The 16,329-nt window shown below is 43.6% G+C and overlaps 1 protein-coding gene across 2 annotated transcripts in view; it reads left to right on the top strand.

The window, feature by feature from the left end:
• Positions 1-9,369, top strand: part of LOC147734889 (alpha-N-acetylgalactosamine-specific lectin-like) — a 123,782-nt gene extending 114,413 nt beyond the window's left edge. The window contains exon 7 of one of the 2 annotated variants that reach the window (XR_015307609.1): positions 9,108-9,145. Coding sequence is in view for 1 of the 2 variants with exons in the window: in XM_086953667.1 (XP_086809793.1) it covers positions 9,108-9,135 (28 nt within the window). In the remaining variant the exon portion in view is untranslated. Of the gene's footprint in view, positions 1-9,107 lie in introns of both variants that reach the window. The other variant, XM_086953667.1, reaches the window with a different exon arrangement.
• Positions 9,370-16,329: the final 6,960 nt, after the last annotated feature.

Below are 16,329 nucleotides of genomic sequence, written 5' to 3'. Positions count from 1 at the left end.
CACTGCAGCTAGTCTATGCAGCGGGCATCTGCAAGGGGAGGATGAGAGCTGTCAAAAGAGACATCAGTAATAGAATTGAAGTCATCCCATAGGAGCACAGACCCTGTCAGCAGAGGTGCCAGCTTCCCTGACAGGTGAGCAAAAAAGGAGGCTTGATCGATTTCAGGGGCATAGATACTCCCTAGGACAATGTCCCTCCCATCCACTCGTCCCCTCACCACCACATACCTCCTATCAGGGTCGATCAACTGACCAGTACTTTGGAATGGGACCCCAGCCCTAATCCAGATCAGCGCACCCTTTGCAAAAGCTGAGTATGTTATGTAGAACACCTGTCCCCGCCACCTACGCTGCAACGCCAACCCGTCTTGCTTAGTTAAATGCGTTTCCTGCAGCAGGGCAATCTGCAACCCTCTCCTTATTAGGTATGTATGTAACTTGTGGCAGCGTGTCATAGTATGCATGCCCCTAATGTTCCAGGACAAACATTTAATGCATACGGCGGTACCCATAGTGTGACCTTTCGTATGCTGCCTTCAACACACCCCCAACGGCATGCCTGTTCCCAAGACCCGCCCCTCTTCCCCCCACATTCCCCAACTCCCACTCCCCAGGACAGGTTCCCTCGAACTATTTCCCATCCAAACTGATGCAACAAAACTGTTCACAAAGAGGGCGGTGAAGCGTGCGCTAACCCTATAGGACCCAAAGCCCCTCTTGGTCCCCATCCCCGTTCTGTCGCGACACAGGGGCCCTCTTCAGTACAGCCCAACTAGTGCCATTACCCCTCTTCTCTTACAGCAATTATCGTTCAGTGGGCAGTCCCAGGCAGTGATGCAAGGTCGTCTCGCCCATCCGTAAATCCTCAGCTCACACTAGTAGGTCTGCCGTCTAACGGGTGACCGCTGTCAGCTCGGATTCAGAGTCCCCAGTTGTGCTCCCGGATGGAGTGTTCTCACTTCAGCCCAGCTCTCGACCAGTGGAAACAGAAGCCGGACTGGTCTCCCCGTGGCTGATCTCTGCGACTGCTCTCAACGCTCTGTCCCTCTCGAAGCGATGACCGGTGACGAAAGGGCCCTCGGTGAGCCTTTGTGACCAGGAGACCCCCTCGCTGTGCTGTTGGTGACAGAGTTCTGCCTTGCTGTCATCTGGCAGGTCTCCAGCCATTGCCATGCATCTTGTGGAGTGATGAATAAGTGTGTTCCAGCATCGTCCACCACCCACAATCGCTCTGGGAAGAGCATGGCATAGGGTATATGAAGTTGACGTAATTTCCGTTTAAGAGTAAGAAAGGAAGCGCGCTGCCTTTGAACCTCCCTGGTGAAGTCCGGAAATATCATTATTTTGGAGTTCTCGATTTGCAGATGCTGCTTCCCCCTGGTCTGCTGCAGGAGATGGACTCTATCTCAATATTGCAGGAGCCTCACCACCATCGGTCGCGGGGGTGCTCCGGGCTTAGAAGGCCTGGCCTGGACCCTATGGGCCCTCTCTAGGGCAAAGAATGGAGAGAGTCCTTCCGGGGTGACCTCAGTCTTGAGCCACCCTTCCATGTAATGGACAGCGTCGACCCCTTACGCCCGTTCTGTAACCCCCACTATGCAAGGTTGTTCTTGCAGAAACGCACTTTACTGTCCTCTGCTCTCGTTTCCAAAGTCCGCACCTTGTCTTCCACCAGCTTCAGGGAGCGCCGCAAGGTGTCTATGGTATCAGAGACTATTTCCAGCGTTTTCTCGGTCACCTTCACTCGCTCCTTTAGTTTCTTGTGGTCGTCCTTAAGTAAAGCATCTATTTTGGTCTCAAAGGCCTCTTTTGACAAAGTAATGGCTTGCATTATGTCCGCCAGCAAAGGTCTCCCTGATGCAGCCGCACCTTGGCGTTCCGTCACGTCTTCCTCGTCGCCGGTCTGCTGCCCGCTTCTTCCACCTGGAGGGCCGCGAAACCCTTTTGTTTGTTTATCCGCCCCTTCTTGTCCTTCGGGCTAGGCAGCGCTGGGTAGCGCAGGACTGGGCTCTCGCGTCCAGCAACAGATCCTTCTCATCACGGCCCTTGTAGTAGTCTGTCTCCAACCCCGGTCTTGCTTAGCGCTCCTGTACTGGGGGTGGGGGGGGTGCTACTTCAGCAGCGTCAACACTCTATAAATATCACCCACACCATTGTGCTGAGTGCTCAGAGTCGAGCTCGCCACAACCATGTCACGGCTCCTTAGTAGTTGAGCTTCACCGTATATTCGCTGAGCGACTCCCAAGGTCAGTGCGGGCCACCTCTTCCCACAGTGCTGCTATGCACCCCTATCAGCGCCGGTCACTAGTTCGTGAAGGGGAGGATTCCAGCTCACACTCCAAGTCCAGGCCTCTACTGTGGTGGCCCAAGCCGCAGTAAAAGTCATCCCAGGAGAGCAAATGGCACTGTCCCCAGCAGTGCTCAGCGTGCCTTTCGCAGCTCCAGCCTGCCGCCATTTCCTGTGCTCCGTCCCCAGCTCCGGGCGAGCGAGTGCTCACATCTGTGACAATGTCAACTGCCCACCTCTAAAGCAAGCCGTCGCCGCACCACAGCACTGCTACCTCCACTGCTGTTGTTTTGCAAGGCAGGGGAGCCCGAACACAGAGCTTTGAGCCCTGCAATCACCGGACCCATTGCCCCTCTGCCATCTTGGTTGCACCGCTGCCGGGAGAGCCAGGTCAGCTTGTCGGACATTCCGTGCCCTGGAAGTCTTTTTCGCCGCTGTTACATGATCCTTCAGTGGTCCAGGTATTCCGCCGTCAGATACTGGTAGAGGGACCCCCTTAGGTCCGCAGGATTAATGTAAACGAGGAGAGGCCACGGACGGAATTCAGAGGTCCGCTTCTCCTCACATCGGTGTCAAGCCATGCCCCCATCAAATCCAACAACCATCAAGCAGAATATCTTGAACAGCCACGGCCGGTAGTAGGTGTAACTGCAGGGCGGTGACGTGGGGAGGGGAAGGGGCAGGGTGGGGGCTAGTAATGTATGGATTACGGACTTTAACAGGTAAGTAAACATATAAATAAATAAAACAAATTTCGTTGTGTGCACTGCATCACCAAATGCGATGCACTGCGCGCAACGAAATTCTTTTTATTTATTTATATGTTTACTTACCCGTTAAAGTCCGTAATCCATACATGACAACCCCCCATCCTGCCCCTCCCCCTCCCTACATCACCGCCCTGAAGTTACACCTACTACCGGCCGTGGCTGATCTTGAACAAATAATATTATTTTAAATTAGGAAAAATATGACTATGATGCAAAAAATACAAATATATTTATTATAAAAACATTTTTAAAATAAACATATATTACAATGTTAAATACATATCATAAATACCTTCAAATATTATTATTAATACAATACATAAATAATTTTCATACAAATAACTTTTTATTTTGAAATTATTTGTTACCCAAAACATATTTTACATACATTTAACTTAGTTACTTCCCACCGTATAACCCCACAAAACTCACAACTTGCACCTAAAACGAAACTTTAAAAAAAGTGTTTTACACTATTAATATAAATATGTATCAACAAACTAATTATCATTAATTAAATAATAATTATGAATTAATTATAATTCATGTACTTTCAACAATATACCCCCACAAAACCCAAACCCAAATCACACTCATAAAATTTAAAGATAATGCTTTACACAATTACCATATTTATCAAATTAATAATTATTAATAATTAAAAATAAATATGATTTATTACTTAAAATGTGTTTACTTCCACCCCATAACCATACAAAACCCACAACCCACAGCTAAAAACTTTAAAAAAAGAATAATTATACTATTACATTTATTGTCAATTAAATAATGAATAGTATTTAACAACGTAGGGGACGATTTCAATGTCGGACGGACCTGAGTCCGTCCGAACATGGATCTGGAACTGGGTATGACCAACTTCCGTTTGGCGGTCCCAAACCAGACATTAGGATGCAACCACTCCTATTCTTTACAATGGGGGAATCCATTCTGATCGGATATCATGCTCTCATTGTAGAGTACTGAGTTGCACTTCATCCCGCACTCCGTGGCAGGCACCTCATGGTTCTTACCACTTGGTGCATGGATCAACGGTGCCCCCTCGGCCACCATTTGGAGGCCTTGCACCCATGGGGGCCCAGCTGGGGGCCCCCACAGTTGGATTCCGACTGCCTTTCTGTGTCGGATAGACCAGCGCAGAAAGGCTGTTGAAATTCAACATCGTAATCGCTCGTGCTGAAAGAGTCGCCCTTGGGATTACTGGCCCCTTTCTGAATGGCAGAAGGGCTCTCCGAGCCCGTCGGAAGCCATTCAGAAAGCCTGGTCAGATTCCTTTCCAAATGAGCACATCCTAATGGGTCGGTCAGAAAGGAATCCGAACGAGACATTTTGACCACATTGAAATTGGCCTCTAATTATTATTAAATCAAACTTAATTTACTTCCCACCCACCTTTACCCCTCTTAGCCCCACAACCCACACCTAAAAATGTATTTCAAAATTATCAGAATTAATGATCAATTAATTAATTAATATAAAAATTACAATTAACAACAAATTATTAGTTAATTAAAAGTAAATTACTTATCACCCTTTATCCCTATAATCCCACATCCCGCCCATAAAAGTGACATAAAAAACATTAATAGCATAATTAACAAAATTAAATAAATAATATTAAATAAAAATGAATGCCTAATTATTATTATTAAATTACTTCCCACCCTGTATACCTATAAACCCACAACTCGCTGCTGAACTAAAAAACGCAAAATCTTATTAAATTAAATGTAATAAATGCTAAAAATGTTACTAATATATTAAAAAACATAAACAATAATTATACAAAAAAATGACATCATATACATTTAAAATATATACTAAAACACATATGAATAATTTAAAAAACGATATTTTAAACAACTATATTTTTGCAAACATTAATGACTTCAATATTTTAAAAATCAATACTACTTACCTTAAAATCGATATTCTAGATATCTATATTCTTGTATAAGATATTTCCATATTACGATATTTTGGGCTCGATATTTTGTCTGAATACCGGTGGAACAGAGTTCTAGATGAGACCGCAAAACTAAAGGGCATCTAATATTTACGAAGGCATTTAAATTAATTGTTCATATTCAACTTCCAGGAAAGCAGTGAGCCTTTGAAATTGTTTGTGTTGCTTTGCACCAAGGACGCATCAGTGCAAAATGTAACTAAATAACCCCTGCAGTGTTCTTAAGGTAATGAGCTCCAATATACGGAAAGGCATACTTAGCATTCCATTCTTCAGAGGTAGATAAATTGAGTAGCATAATTTACATCATTTAGAAATGGCAGACGTTCAGTGTTAAGATTTACATACATCTTATTAAAAAATAAATGTTTTAATTTAAAACTGAGTGGTATATTTTACCTGCAGTATATTTAACCTTATGTTTGTAAAAAAACAATTACATGGGCAAGCCTTTGCAGCACTAGAGGGCATGTAAATGGTCGAGGGACATCCTATGCTTGTGTTTACCTCAGATATTCTCGCGATAGTTCTACAGAAATATCGTGTTAGCTAGATAGACAGGGTCTTGATCTGGACCCTCTGCAGTGTTGCTAAGGCATGAACTTCAATATCAAGAAAGGCATGCTTAGTATTCCGTCCTTCAGAGGTATATAAATTCAGCAGAACAATGTACAGCATTTAGGAATGGCAGACGTACAGTGTTAGGATGTATATACATTTTATTATAAATAAATATTATAATTTTAAAGTGAGCAGTATATTTACCCGCAGTATATTGAACCATATGTTTTAAAAAAAAACAATGACATGGGCAAGCCTTTGCAGGGCATGTAAATGGTCGAGGGGTATCCTGTGCTTGAGTTGAGCTCAGATATTCTCCAGCTATATCTCCAGACATATCGTGTTAGCTAGATAGACAGGGTCTGGATTTGGAGGGCTTGTAAGTGTTGAAGCTGACCTTAATTTAGATCCAGGCTTGCAGATCGAGGCAGTGTAAATTATTTTACACTGGAGTGATGTGTGACTGGGTTTCTTCATCACCTCAATGAGTAAGCCGTGTGAAGAATGCCTCTCAGGTGAACGAAGATGGTCTCTTGGAAGCCGTTACGCTGCCATCATCAAGGTGAGAGAGGACTAGGGCTTGAAGACCTGGGAGAAAAGGTTTCACTTTTTTCAAGAAAGAGAGTTGGTACCCTGCTGTTTTGGAATTCTTGTAAATAAATTATTTGAGTGAGAGATCTGAGTCACAAAGGTGACTTCAAAGGATTTGGCCTGTTCTGTCAGTTAGGGTGTGAAGCTCAGTAAGTTTAAGTCAGAGAGTCCTGAGTTTATCAAAGAATGTTTGGCGCTGTGGGCAAATAGAAGGAATGTCATCTTTTCAGAGCTTTCCATCAGGTAGTTTGTTGACATACAGGTTTGGAGAAGATTAAGACAGAGGTTGGGGCTTTGTATGTTATTAGTTGAGAAGATTGTGAGATGGAATTTGGTGCCATTGGCATGCCAGTGGATCTTGTTGTTGATGTCAGCAAGGATGGCTCTCATGGGATCCCAATATAGGTTGAAAATGTAGCAAGGGGGAATCCTGAGGGATTCTGAAGGATATGGGGGAGTCTTGACATGTGGCAGCTTCTATTTTAATGACTGGCTGTCGGTCAGTGAGGTACGATATAAATGATTGCATGATTGTGCTGTTTAAGGTCATGCCAGTTTCAGGGTGTGGGTCAGTGGTTGATGGTTGACAGTGTTCAAAGATGTGGAAAGGTTGAGCAGGACAGTAAGACAAGGGTCATTCGTTGGGGTCAGAGGAAGACGGCATTGTTGTCTACTTGGAGTATGGCTGTTTTAATGATGCAACATGGTCTGAGACCCAATTGGTAGTCTTGAACTAGGGTATTCTTGTGATATTATTCTGTAGCTGGGTGGCCACTGCCTTCTCAAAATAGGAGTTGGGTTGTATGAATTAAGTTGGAAAGATTGGCTGGATCAAGAGTGGGCTTTTTCAGCAGGAGGAGGATCTGTCCTGTCTTGAGGATCTCCGAGAAGGTTTTCTGGAATATCAAGGTGTTGACAATATAAGTAAGAGTGATAGCTTTTCGATCTAGTGAATTGATAATGGGGGACAGAAGTCCATCGTCTTCATAGAATGTGGCTTTGAGAGCCTCAGGCAAGGGGACAGCAAGATGATCAGTTCAGTCCAGGAATAGAGGGGACTGGCAGTGGATGGACACAGAGAGGATGAGGTCCATTGTGTTGCATTTGGAGTCAGTCAACTTGCTGATGTGACGTTTTGCTTCCAATATGTTAAATACAGAATGAAGGACATCTTCCATGGATTTGTGCTGAGGGTGCTGTGAACATCGAAGTCTCCAAGGAAGGTGGTGTGTGAGTGTTGCAAAGTAATAGATGTGATGAGGTCTGTGATTTCTTCTATGATGCCCATGTGGCAGTCACTCCAGGACCTTATTGTTGCAATGCACTTATCATGAAATGGTGTATTAAGGACACTTTTTATCATGGTCATAAGCATAAGTGCATTTTTGTCATTGGGTGAAGGAAATCACTTTACATTGCCTAATAATGTATTTAGTTGTAGTGTTCATGTTGTATCTAAGATGGTCACTGAGCTGAACCGTCAGTACAGTCTGACACCTATTTTTTGTACTCTCTGGTTCTTGCTTCCTTTTCTGCATGCATAACTTATGCATGCCTTACTCTGGATTTATTGATCCACCCAGGGACATGCAAGGTGGCCTTGCATGACTTGATAAATTGCTTCATAAGGGTTGCATTGCTTTTGCACCCCATTGCATAGTGCAAAAGCGATGCAACCCTATGATAAATATGCCCTCGGTGTGTGTTAACAGCAGTAAAAAATTATATATATTTACATTCCTAACAACAAAAGTTCCTTTTTAATTTCATTTCTAAAGGTTCCACCTGCAGAGTCACCTATGACATTTCTTGCAGAATTGAAGAAATAAATATTAAAATAAAAAAGCAAAACTAAATTGAAAAGATTTGGAAAAAGAATAGAAAATCAGTTTTAATGGGAATACTCACCTCAAACTTTGAGAGTAGCCTCAATATATTTAACAGTTCATATGGACTTATTATTAATTTGGCCCCTAATCATCTGCCTATGGTGAGTATCTCAACATTGCAAGTAAATGGACCACCCTGCGCTAAGGTTAATTACAATCCATGCAACACATGTCTGCATATTTCATCTTTTCTCTCTAATTTTGTGTTTGTTTGGATGAGAGGTTTGTTCCACTTTATATTATGCTGTGGGGATAGTTCAAATAGCAATATTTAAACATAGAAAAATCAGTTCAGAAAATGCCCCTATCACTTGAGTGGAGTATCACACCTTCTTTACAGCATTATCTTTTATATCTGACAAAGAAGGTAGGGAGGGGCGAGTCCCCATTCTGTCAGTTGAATATATGACTAATTTGCTCACTTTTCATACATAAGCATGGTCGAGTTTTAGACAATCATGAACCCAATTTCTCAAAGTATAATAACTCTCATCAGTTCATAATCACAGTTTAAATATGCAAATAGATGAGGATTCTCTATTCGCTAAAGCCAGTTTGCCAGAAATGTTATTCATTTCAAAAACATACATGGAGGATCTCATCAACGTTATCTGCTTATTTCATCCCTATCAGCCATATTGTACAATGCAGGGTTTTGGCTTTTTATTGGAAGCAATAGACTGAAGGTTGAGCAATACATTTCCTTTTGGTTGCTGTTCCCTAGCTTCTAACTTGTTGCTTCTGCAGATGTTTACATAAGGATCTTACAGAGTTCAGGCAATTTACTGAACGTTGTCCATTGTTCATATTGACCTTTGGGACACGATGCATTTAAAACAATTTGCAAATAGGTAAGAATATATAATAATCTCAATACTAGTTATTAAAATAAGGTACATTTTAAACTGAGTCATGTTAGGTGAGGGTAACAGGTCCTATTTTTATCACACCTTGAAAAATATGGTCCCATGTTTGTCTTTCTACATTAATCATCCATCTCTCTATGTTCTTTTTTGTTATAGCCTATGCGGAAATGAAGAGTACAACTGATATGTCCATGGGCCACATCAAAAAAAGAAGTAACAATCACTCAAGATTCTCTTCGAAATACATCTGTAATTAAAATATGCATGCAACTGTTAATGAAATGTCCGCTGTGTTCAGAAATGTCATGTTACCTTTTCGATACACCTTTAGCACAAAGAAAAGCCTTGCTAAGCAAATGTTGTTTCTCTAGTGTATAAATCTGTCTTTAACCATGAATAAATTAAAGGCTTTTAAATGATGTGTGCTTCTTTATTCAGAGCAATCATAGTCAAAATATATATTCTCTCTGGAATATTAATATATTAAAACATTTTTAAAAATCAAGCTTGCTGCCTTCTTTATCTTCCATTAGACACCACACTTCCACTAGTTATAATTTCTCTACCACATTCCCTGCTTGTTCCACCTACCCTAATACTCAACTCTACTTACTCATTCCCTTCTACCCTCCACTACATTACTCACGCAGTCTGGGTCATTGACTCTTCACTGGTCTGGCTATAGCCTTATAGCTCACCGTAGAAGGCTATACCGGTGCATTAAAGGCCCACTCCAGCATTAAAGGCCCTAATCGAGGGCTTTAACAAGGGAACAGGACGTTAATGGCCGGTATAGCCCGCTACAGAGGGCTATAAGGCTATTAGAACATTCCGCCACTAGAGGGCAGAATGTTCTAACAAATAAACCAAAGGCCTCAATGAGCCTGAAGGGATTTAAATCTACTCGGGCTCCATGAGGCCTTTGTTCACAGCAACACCTGTGAATGACAAACATTAGAATGTTGGTGCTAAAAGCTTTTACCAGCCATTAGAATATTGGAAGCTCCATTGAAAACAATGGAGCAGCTCTGGGCTTATAATGGCTGGTATAAGCCTGGAGCTCCAACATTCCAATGCTTCTTTGTGGCTGTGAATAAAGGCTTCAGGGAACCTGAGGGGATTTCAATCCCCACGCGCTCCCTGAAGCCTTTGTTTAATTTGTTAGAACATTCTGCCCTCTAATGGCAGAATGTTCTAATAGCCCTATAGTCCATCGCAGCAGGGCTATACCGGCTACTAGAGTCCCGCTGCCTTGTTAAAGTCCCTCGCCTTCGTCTCTGGCCTTTAACGCTGCAGGGGGCCTTTAATAGCTGGCATAGCCCGCTACGGCAGGCGATAAGGCTATATTAGAAGCCCAGAGCACTTCATTGTCTTCAATGCCATTCTCAATATTCCAGTGTTCTAATCATTCTTCATGGGTTCCAGAGTAGCGTGCTACTCGCTGAAAAAGCGTTTTGACACCTCATCAGGGGCCAGATGTAGGTGAAATAGATTTACCGATTTTTAATTACCGAATTTTACCGATTCGGTAATTAAAAATCGGTAAATCTAAGGGGTGGATATGTAGGTATTCCAGATGTGCTGGAATACCGATTCGGAAGAATTCGGTAATTACCGATTCAGTAAATACCGAATCGGTAATGCCCATGCATTCCCATGGGCTTTGAAGCCCATAGGAATGAATGAGCATTACCGATTCGGTATTTACCGAATCGGTAAATACCGATTTTCACAAGGGTGCAGGGGGTGTCACTTTGACACCCTCTGGCACCCCCAAAACAGGCTCGGGTGCCATGTGGCAGGCATACATGCCCTAAGGGCAGGTCTGCCTGTCACATGGCATAGGTGTGCATGCACACATGTGCATGCACACCGGAATCAGTATTTTACCATCAAATTGGATTTGATGGTAAAATACCGATTCGGTATGGTTTCTGGGACTCTGAAGAGTCCCACCTACATCTGAGTGCCTCAGAATCGGTAAATTTACCGAATTTGTATTTTACCGAATTGGTAAAATTACCGAATCGGTAATTTTACCTATTTGGTAAAATAATGCCCCCTACATACCTGTCACCCATTTACCGATCGGAAACGGCCGAAATCGGCCGTTACCGGTCGGTAAATGGCCTGAAACGGCCACCTACATCTGGCCCCAGGTGTAGTAAGCGATATATAAATACAAATACAATACCTTCAATATCTCCATTGCATCCTATGGCCTTATTAACATTGCCTTAAAAAAAACGTATCCCCTTTTCCCATCCAGTGGAGAAGTGTGGCTCACTGGTTAGAGCAGGCATACCCTGAAGCAGAGGTCAGACCCGGGACCAGGGTTCAATTCCCGACGCGGCAGGGTCTTGAGCTCAAATGTCCACGGACTCGATAATTCTCGCTTCGTTGCCTGACCTAATCATGGGTTCACACTCTGCAACTCTGGGCATTAAGCTTGCTTAATCTCCACAACGGCCCCCTGTGGCGGGATGCCTGGCTTTCACCTTGAGGATGCCCTGTAGGGGCTATCTCACAGGGAAAAGCCAGGACGGGTTCCCAAGGCAAGCGCTTAGAGACCCTTGGGTGATAAGTGCTATATAAATCCAACATACATACAATTGTCCAGTTGTTGGCATTTTGTTATTGAGCTATTCATGACTTTTTGCTTCTTTTTCCTAAATTGTATTGGAAATTGTACTAAATGAGTTCTTGAAAGTAATGCTATTTTAATGCGAATCAATTACCGTACCTTTGTTTTTGTGACATTGCTACCAGGTGTAAGCCCAGGATTTCTCATTGAAACTGTATTTGCTTTACAAGGCCCTGGGCGTCTGACTTCATGGAAGTTCAACATTCCTCTCACCCCATTTAATAATCTACACTTGACAGTCACAAAGAAATGAAATGACTTCGCCCATTATCTGGCGCTGGGATGCTTCTGGGTAGCTATGCGCACTAGAAATGCTAATTAAGAATAATAATAATCTCTCTTCCTATTTATTTTAATTTCTTTCTTCTCATATGTTTTCTTTGCCCACCCTTACCCCTACTCCAGTTCTTTCTAAATGTTGTTCCTCTCTCTTCTTACATTTTCACCATCTTGTCACCCTGAATATATGGCTGTGGTCTCCTTTCTTCTCTTCAGCCCCTCCTTTTTCATTTGTTTCTCTTTCTGACCGTTTTCGGTTTTTCTCACACTTCTCTTCTTGTCTCTTTCTTCTTCCCTTGTTTTTCTTTCAGTGCACTTCCTTGTTAATTATTTTACTTCACACTACCCCAAGCTAGTATCCGGCCATGTCAAGGAATATAGCAAGTTACTGTTGTGTATCCCACACAGTTAAGGACAAGCCTCTGAATAAGATGATCTGAAAACAAGGGGCCTTTCACTGTGCAGAGAGGCAGTGGTTCCCAAACTGTGCGCCGTGGCACCCTAGTGCGCCGTCAAAAGTAGCCAGGGGCGCCGCGCGCCAAGCACACAGTTTGGGAACCACTGGCTCGGTGAAAGACATGCATCTCCTCCAAGGACTGTTTTTGCGCGGTCCTCTTTCTATTTCTATGATCGCGAGCATGTTGAAATAGCTTGGGTCATTCAAAACTGTTTTTCATGTGTTGGAGGCACGCCGGGCTCGCTACAGTACAGGATGAGTGTTATGAGGCACAGAGGCCTCTTACAGTTCTTGTCCTTTCCCTGATGGTTTTCTGCAATACAGCGGGCAACCCGAAGCTGAAGTATTTCTTGTGTGGTGCTGGATGTTGTTCTTTTGCAGCCTGCTGGGCCCATGCCCTTCTAAGTCCCCAAGAGAAAGTTATAGTGCCCAAGTGTTTGAGCGCAGTCCTGACCAGTGCTGTTAACATGTCCAGTCAGAAGACGTCAGACAGGCTCCCTCCCAGAAAAAGCAACCTGGCTGCACAACAGAGTCAGAAAGGCACCCCAGCCAAGTGCACCCATACAGTCAGTCTGCAACAAATAAAAAGAGAGTGGTGAGGATAAGTGCGCAGCGCACTGACTAGTTGCAGCTGAATTGGCAGTGACTGCAGCATTTCAAAGGCACTGGTAGTGGTAAGTCATGTGGACACATCTTTTTATGGTGGTGAAGAGGACTGTGTTAGTCTTGATCAACCATAAGTGTAGTGGTACCATCTCACGTTGTTTCACGCTCAAAGCAGAAGCCTCTTGTTAAATGAAGCTCAAGAGTACAATCCCCGAAAGACTATAGCTGCCTTCCATCCTTCAGAGATCGGAAAATTGTCGGTCATTAATTTGGGGTAATATCAACAGGTATCAATTGAAGTAATGTGGATTACCAAACTAGCATTACATTTTTGTAATCCAAAATGTATATCTAATTTACAGATGACAGGCTATATGATGAAAGGCAGCTGCTGTCTGGCAAAGATTGCCATCTGCATTTATTTAATGCAACTTAAAATATTAGGAGAAGGCCTGGTACGCTGGCCCAAGACACAGGGCAACTTCAGAAATTACAAAGTATACCATTTTAGGTAAGGGTGGTTTATTTAATCCAGGTACTACAGTACATTTCATGAAACAAGATTTTAATGGTGTAGTGTACACATGTTTCTTAATCCTGTGCTCATGATTGTGTCAGGCAAGGTGTCACAAACAGGTCCTATGTACCCCAGACATCCACTTGAGGTAGTGTCGTCACTCACTGCTTCCGCTGCATCCACCCGGAAGGGGCGCTCGCTCCTATCTTGAATGCACAGACAGGTTGCCGCTTGCACTGTGAAACACGGAGCAATTTTTAAACAGCTGCTCCGTATTTCAGTAGAATGCACTGCACCCAGGGTAGCGTATGTTCACAGCTGCCCTAAGGGTAGCATAATAGGGTATTTATTTGTTTATTGAGCTTGTATAGAGCGACAGCTACCCACAAGGGTTTCCCGGCGCTAAAGGAGACTGTAAGCCAAAAAAGGCGAAAGGGATACAGACAAGCTGAGGGATTATTGGTTGAAGAGCCAGGTCTTAATAGCTCTACGGAAACCAGCACAGCTGGTCTCTGAACAGATGTTAAAGGGAAGAGAATTCCTAAGTCTAGGGCCTAAAAAGGAGAAGGACATGCCGCCCATTCTTGCAAGTCTGTATTTGGGCACACAAAAGTAGCCTTGCGATGAGGAACGGAGACAGCGTGCAGGTGTGTAGGTTTAAACAAGAGATTGAAAATAACTAGCTGCACTACCTGTCTTTATTTTATGCATGTAACTCAAGGTTTTAAATTTGACTCGACTTTCCACTCTAAGCCAATGAAGGTCGTGGAGGCGCCCCGTGATGTGATCAGTTCTGTGACTGCCGCATAGCAAACGTGCAGCAGCATTTTGAACTAGTTGGAGACGCCTCGTTACTGCCTTGGTTGCCCCTAAATAAAGTACATTTACATAATCCAACCGAGAAGTTATCAAGGCATTTATTACGGATTTCTGGGTGTCAGGTGGCAGCATCCAGAAGATTTTCTTCAACCAACCCAAAATGGTGAAGCAGATGGCTGCCACTTTGTTTACTTGGCATTGCATAGTTAAGCCGTTATCCACGGTCACTCCCAGATTGCGCACATGTTCAGATGGTGAAGGAAAGGCGCCCAACTCTGATGGCCAATGTTTGGAGCTCCAGAGGTCCTGTTTTTGACCTAAGACCAGGACTTCAGTCTTCCCTCCATTCAGTTTGAGTAGGTTATGGTTCACCCAATTGGATTTTTCCCTAAGACCTGACTGGAGGAGGGAGGTGGAAGCTTGGTCAGAACGTGATAGAGAGAAAACAATCTAGTTCAAGTTCAAGTTCGGGCACTTATATAGCGCACTACTCACCCGGAGGTTCTTAAGGCGCTAGAGGAAGGGATTCATTATTCGTCGAATAGCCAGGTTTTCAGTTCATTTCTGAAGGAGATGTGGTTCTGAGTAAGGCGGAGGTGGGTGGGGAGTGAGTTCCAGGTCTTGGCAGCCAGGGAGTCTTCGGCGTAAGTAAACAGCGTAAGACCTGCCTTTTCTGCAATACGGGCCAGAGGTATGACGTATAGATGGAAAAGAAGAGGGCTGAGGATCGAGCCCTGGGGAACTCCGTAAGGGGATGCGTGGATTTTAGAGGTGGCCGTATTAGAGAAGATTTGAAAAGTCCGGTCAGTCAGAAAGTATGTCAGCCAGTCTAGAGCCTGGCCACCTATGCCCATAGAGGCGAGGGATCTGAGGAGTATGTTGAGGGAAATGGTATCAAAACGTGCGCTGAGGTTGAGTAAGATCAGCACAGCTGTGTCTCTGCAGTCTAAGAGATGCCGAAGATTTTCTGTGATGCCAAGAAGAGTGGTTTCGGTGGAAAACCCAGGGCGAAAACCAGATTGGGAGGAATGAAGTACATCATTGGTTGCAATGAAATGGGCTAGATGGAAATTAATATTTGTCTCCAAAATTTTGGAGAAGGCCGGCAGCAAAGAAATCGGACGAAAATTTGAAAGAACTTTAGGGTCCGCAGTGGGCTTTTCTAACAGGGGAGTCACCATGGCATGTTTCCAGCAGGCCTGGACTATGGCATTTTTTAATGAGAGATTAAGATTTTGCAGATCATGGAGAGCTGTGGGGTGTCCAATAGTCTAAGTATATAGATGGGAAGAGGGTCTGTAGATGAGCCCGATTTTACTTTACTAAAAATCTCAAGAAGTGTTTCTGGATTGAGATCAGGCCATGAAAGTAAAGGACCATAAGTGGGGATTGGTAGATGATTAATATCACTCAGGCCGGCGGCCAACGGTGGTGGAGAGCTGTTACAGCTCTGAACCGATATATCTAGATAGATATTTTCAATTTTCTGTGTGAAAAACCGAGCAAGTTCTTCACATTGATCACTCTTCAGGGGAGGAGGTTTGGCTGAGGTCTGAGAGCCCGAAAGATCTTTCACTAGACCAAAAAGTACTTTAGATTTGTTAGAAGCTTCTGCAATGGTCCTAGCAACATAGCTGGTCCTAGTCAGGGCACAAGCCTTATGATAGAACTTCAGTTCTTTTTTATAGACAGCACCTGCTGTGGGAGAATAATCCGTTCTCCAAATACGTTCACGTTTTTTGCATCTGGACTTATCTGCAACCAAAGTGCAGGTGATTTATGAGTTTTCAGTTTTTTATGGGATAGTGGAAGGCAGATGTTAATAGCCTTGGTGAGCAAAGTATTTGTTTTAGTAGATGCTACTTCCACATCGTTTAACACATTCAGGTCTGTAGGATAATGTGTGTCTAGGACATTCTTAAGAGAGGCAATATCTAGCTTTTTCCAGTCTCTTTTGCTGGTAATTAATGGCGTGCTGGGATGGGATAAGGCAGCGGTGGAGGTGAGATTAAATTTGATTAGAAAATGGTCAGACCAGTGAAGGGGAAGTGCGGGG

This window comes from Lissotriton vulgaris, chromosome 1_2, assembly GCF_964263255.1.
Source record: "Lissotriton vulgaris chromosome 1_2, aLisVul1.2, whole genome shotgun sequence".
Taxonomy (NCBI): domain Eukaryota; kingdom Metazoa; phylum Chordata; class Amphibia; order Caudata; family Salamandridae; genus Lissotriton; species Lissotriton vulgaris.
Note: the sequence above shows the minus strand (reverse complement) of the source record. Positions and strands in the feature narration are given on the sequence as shown.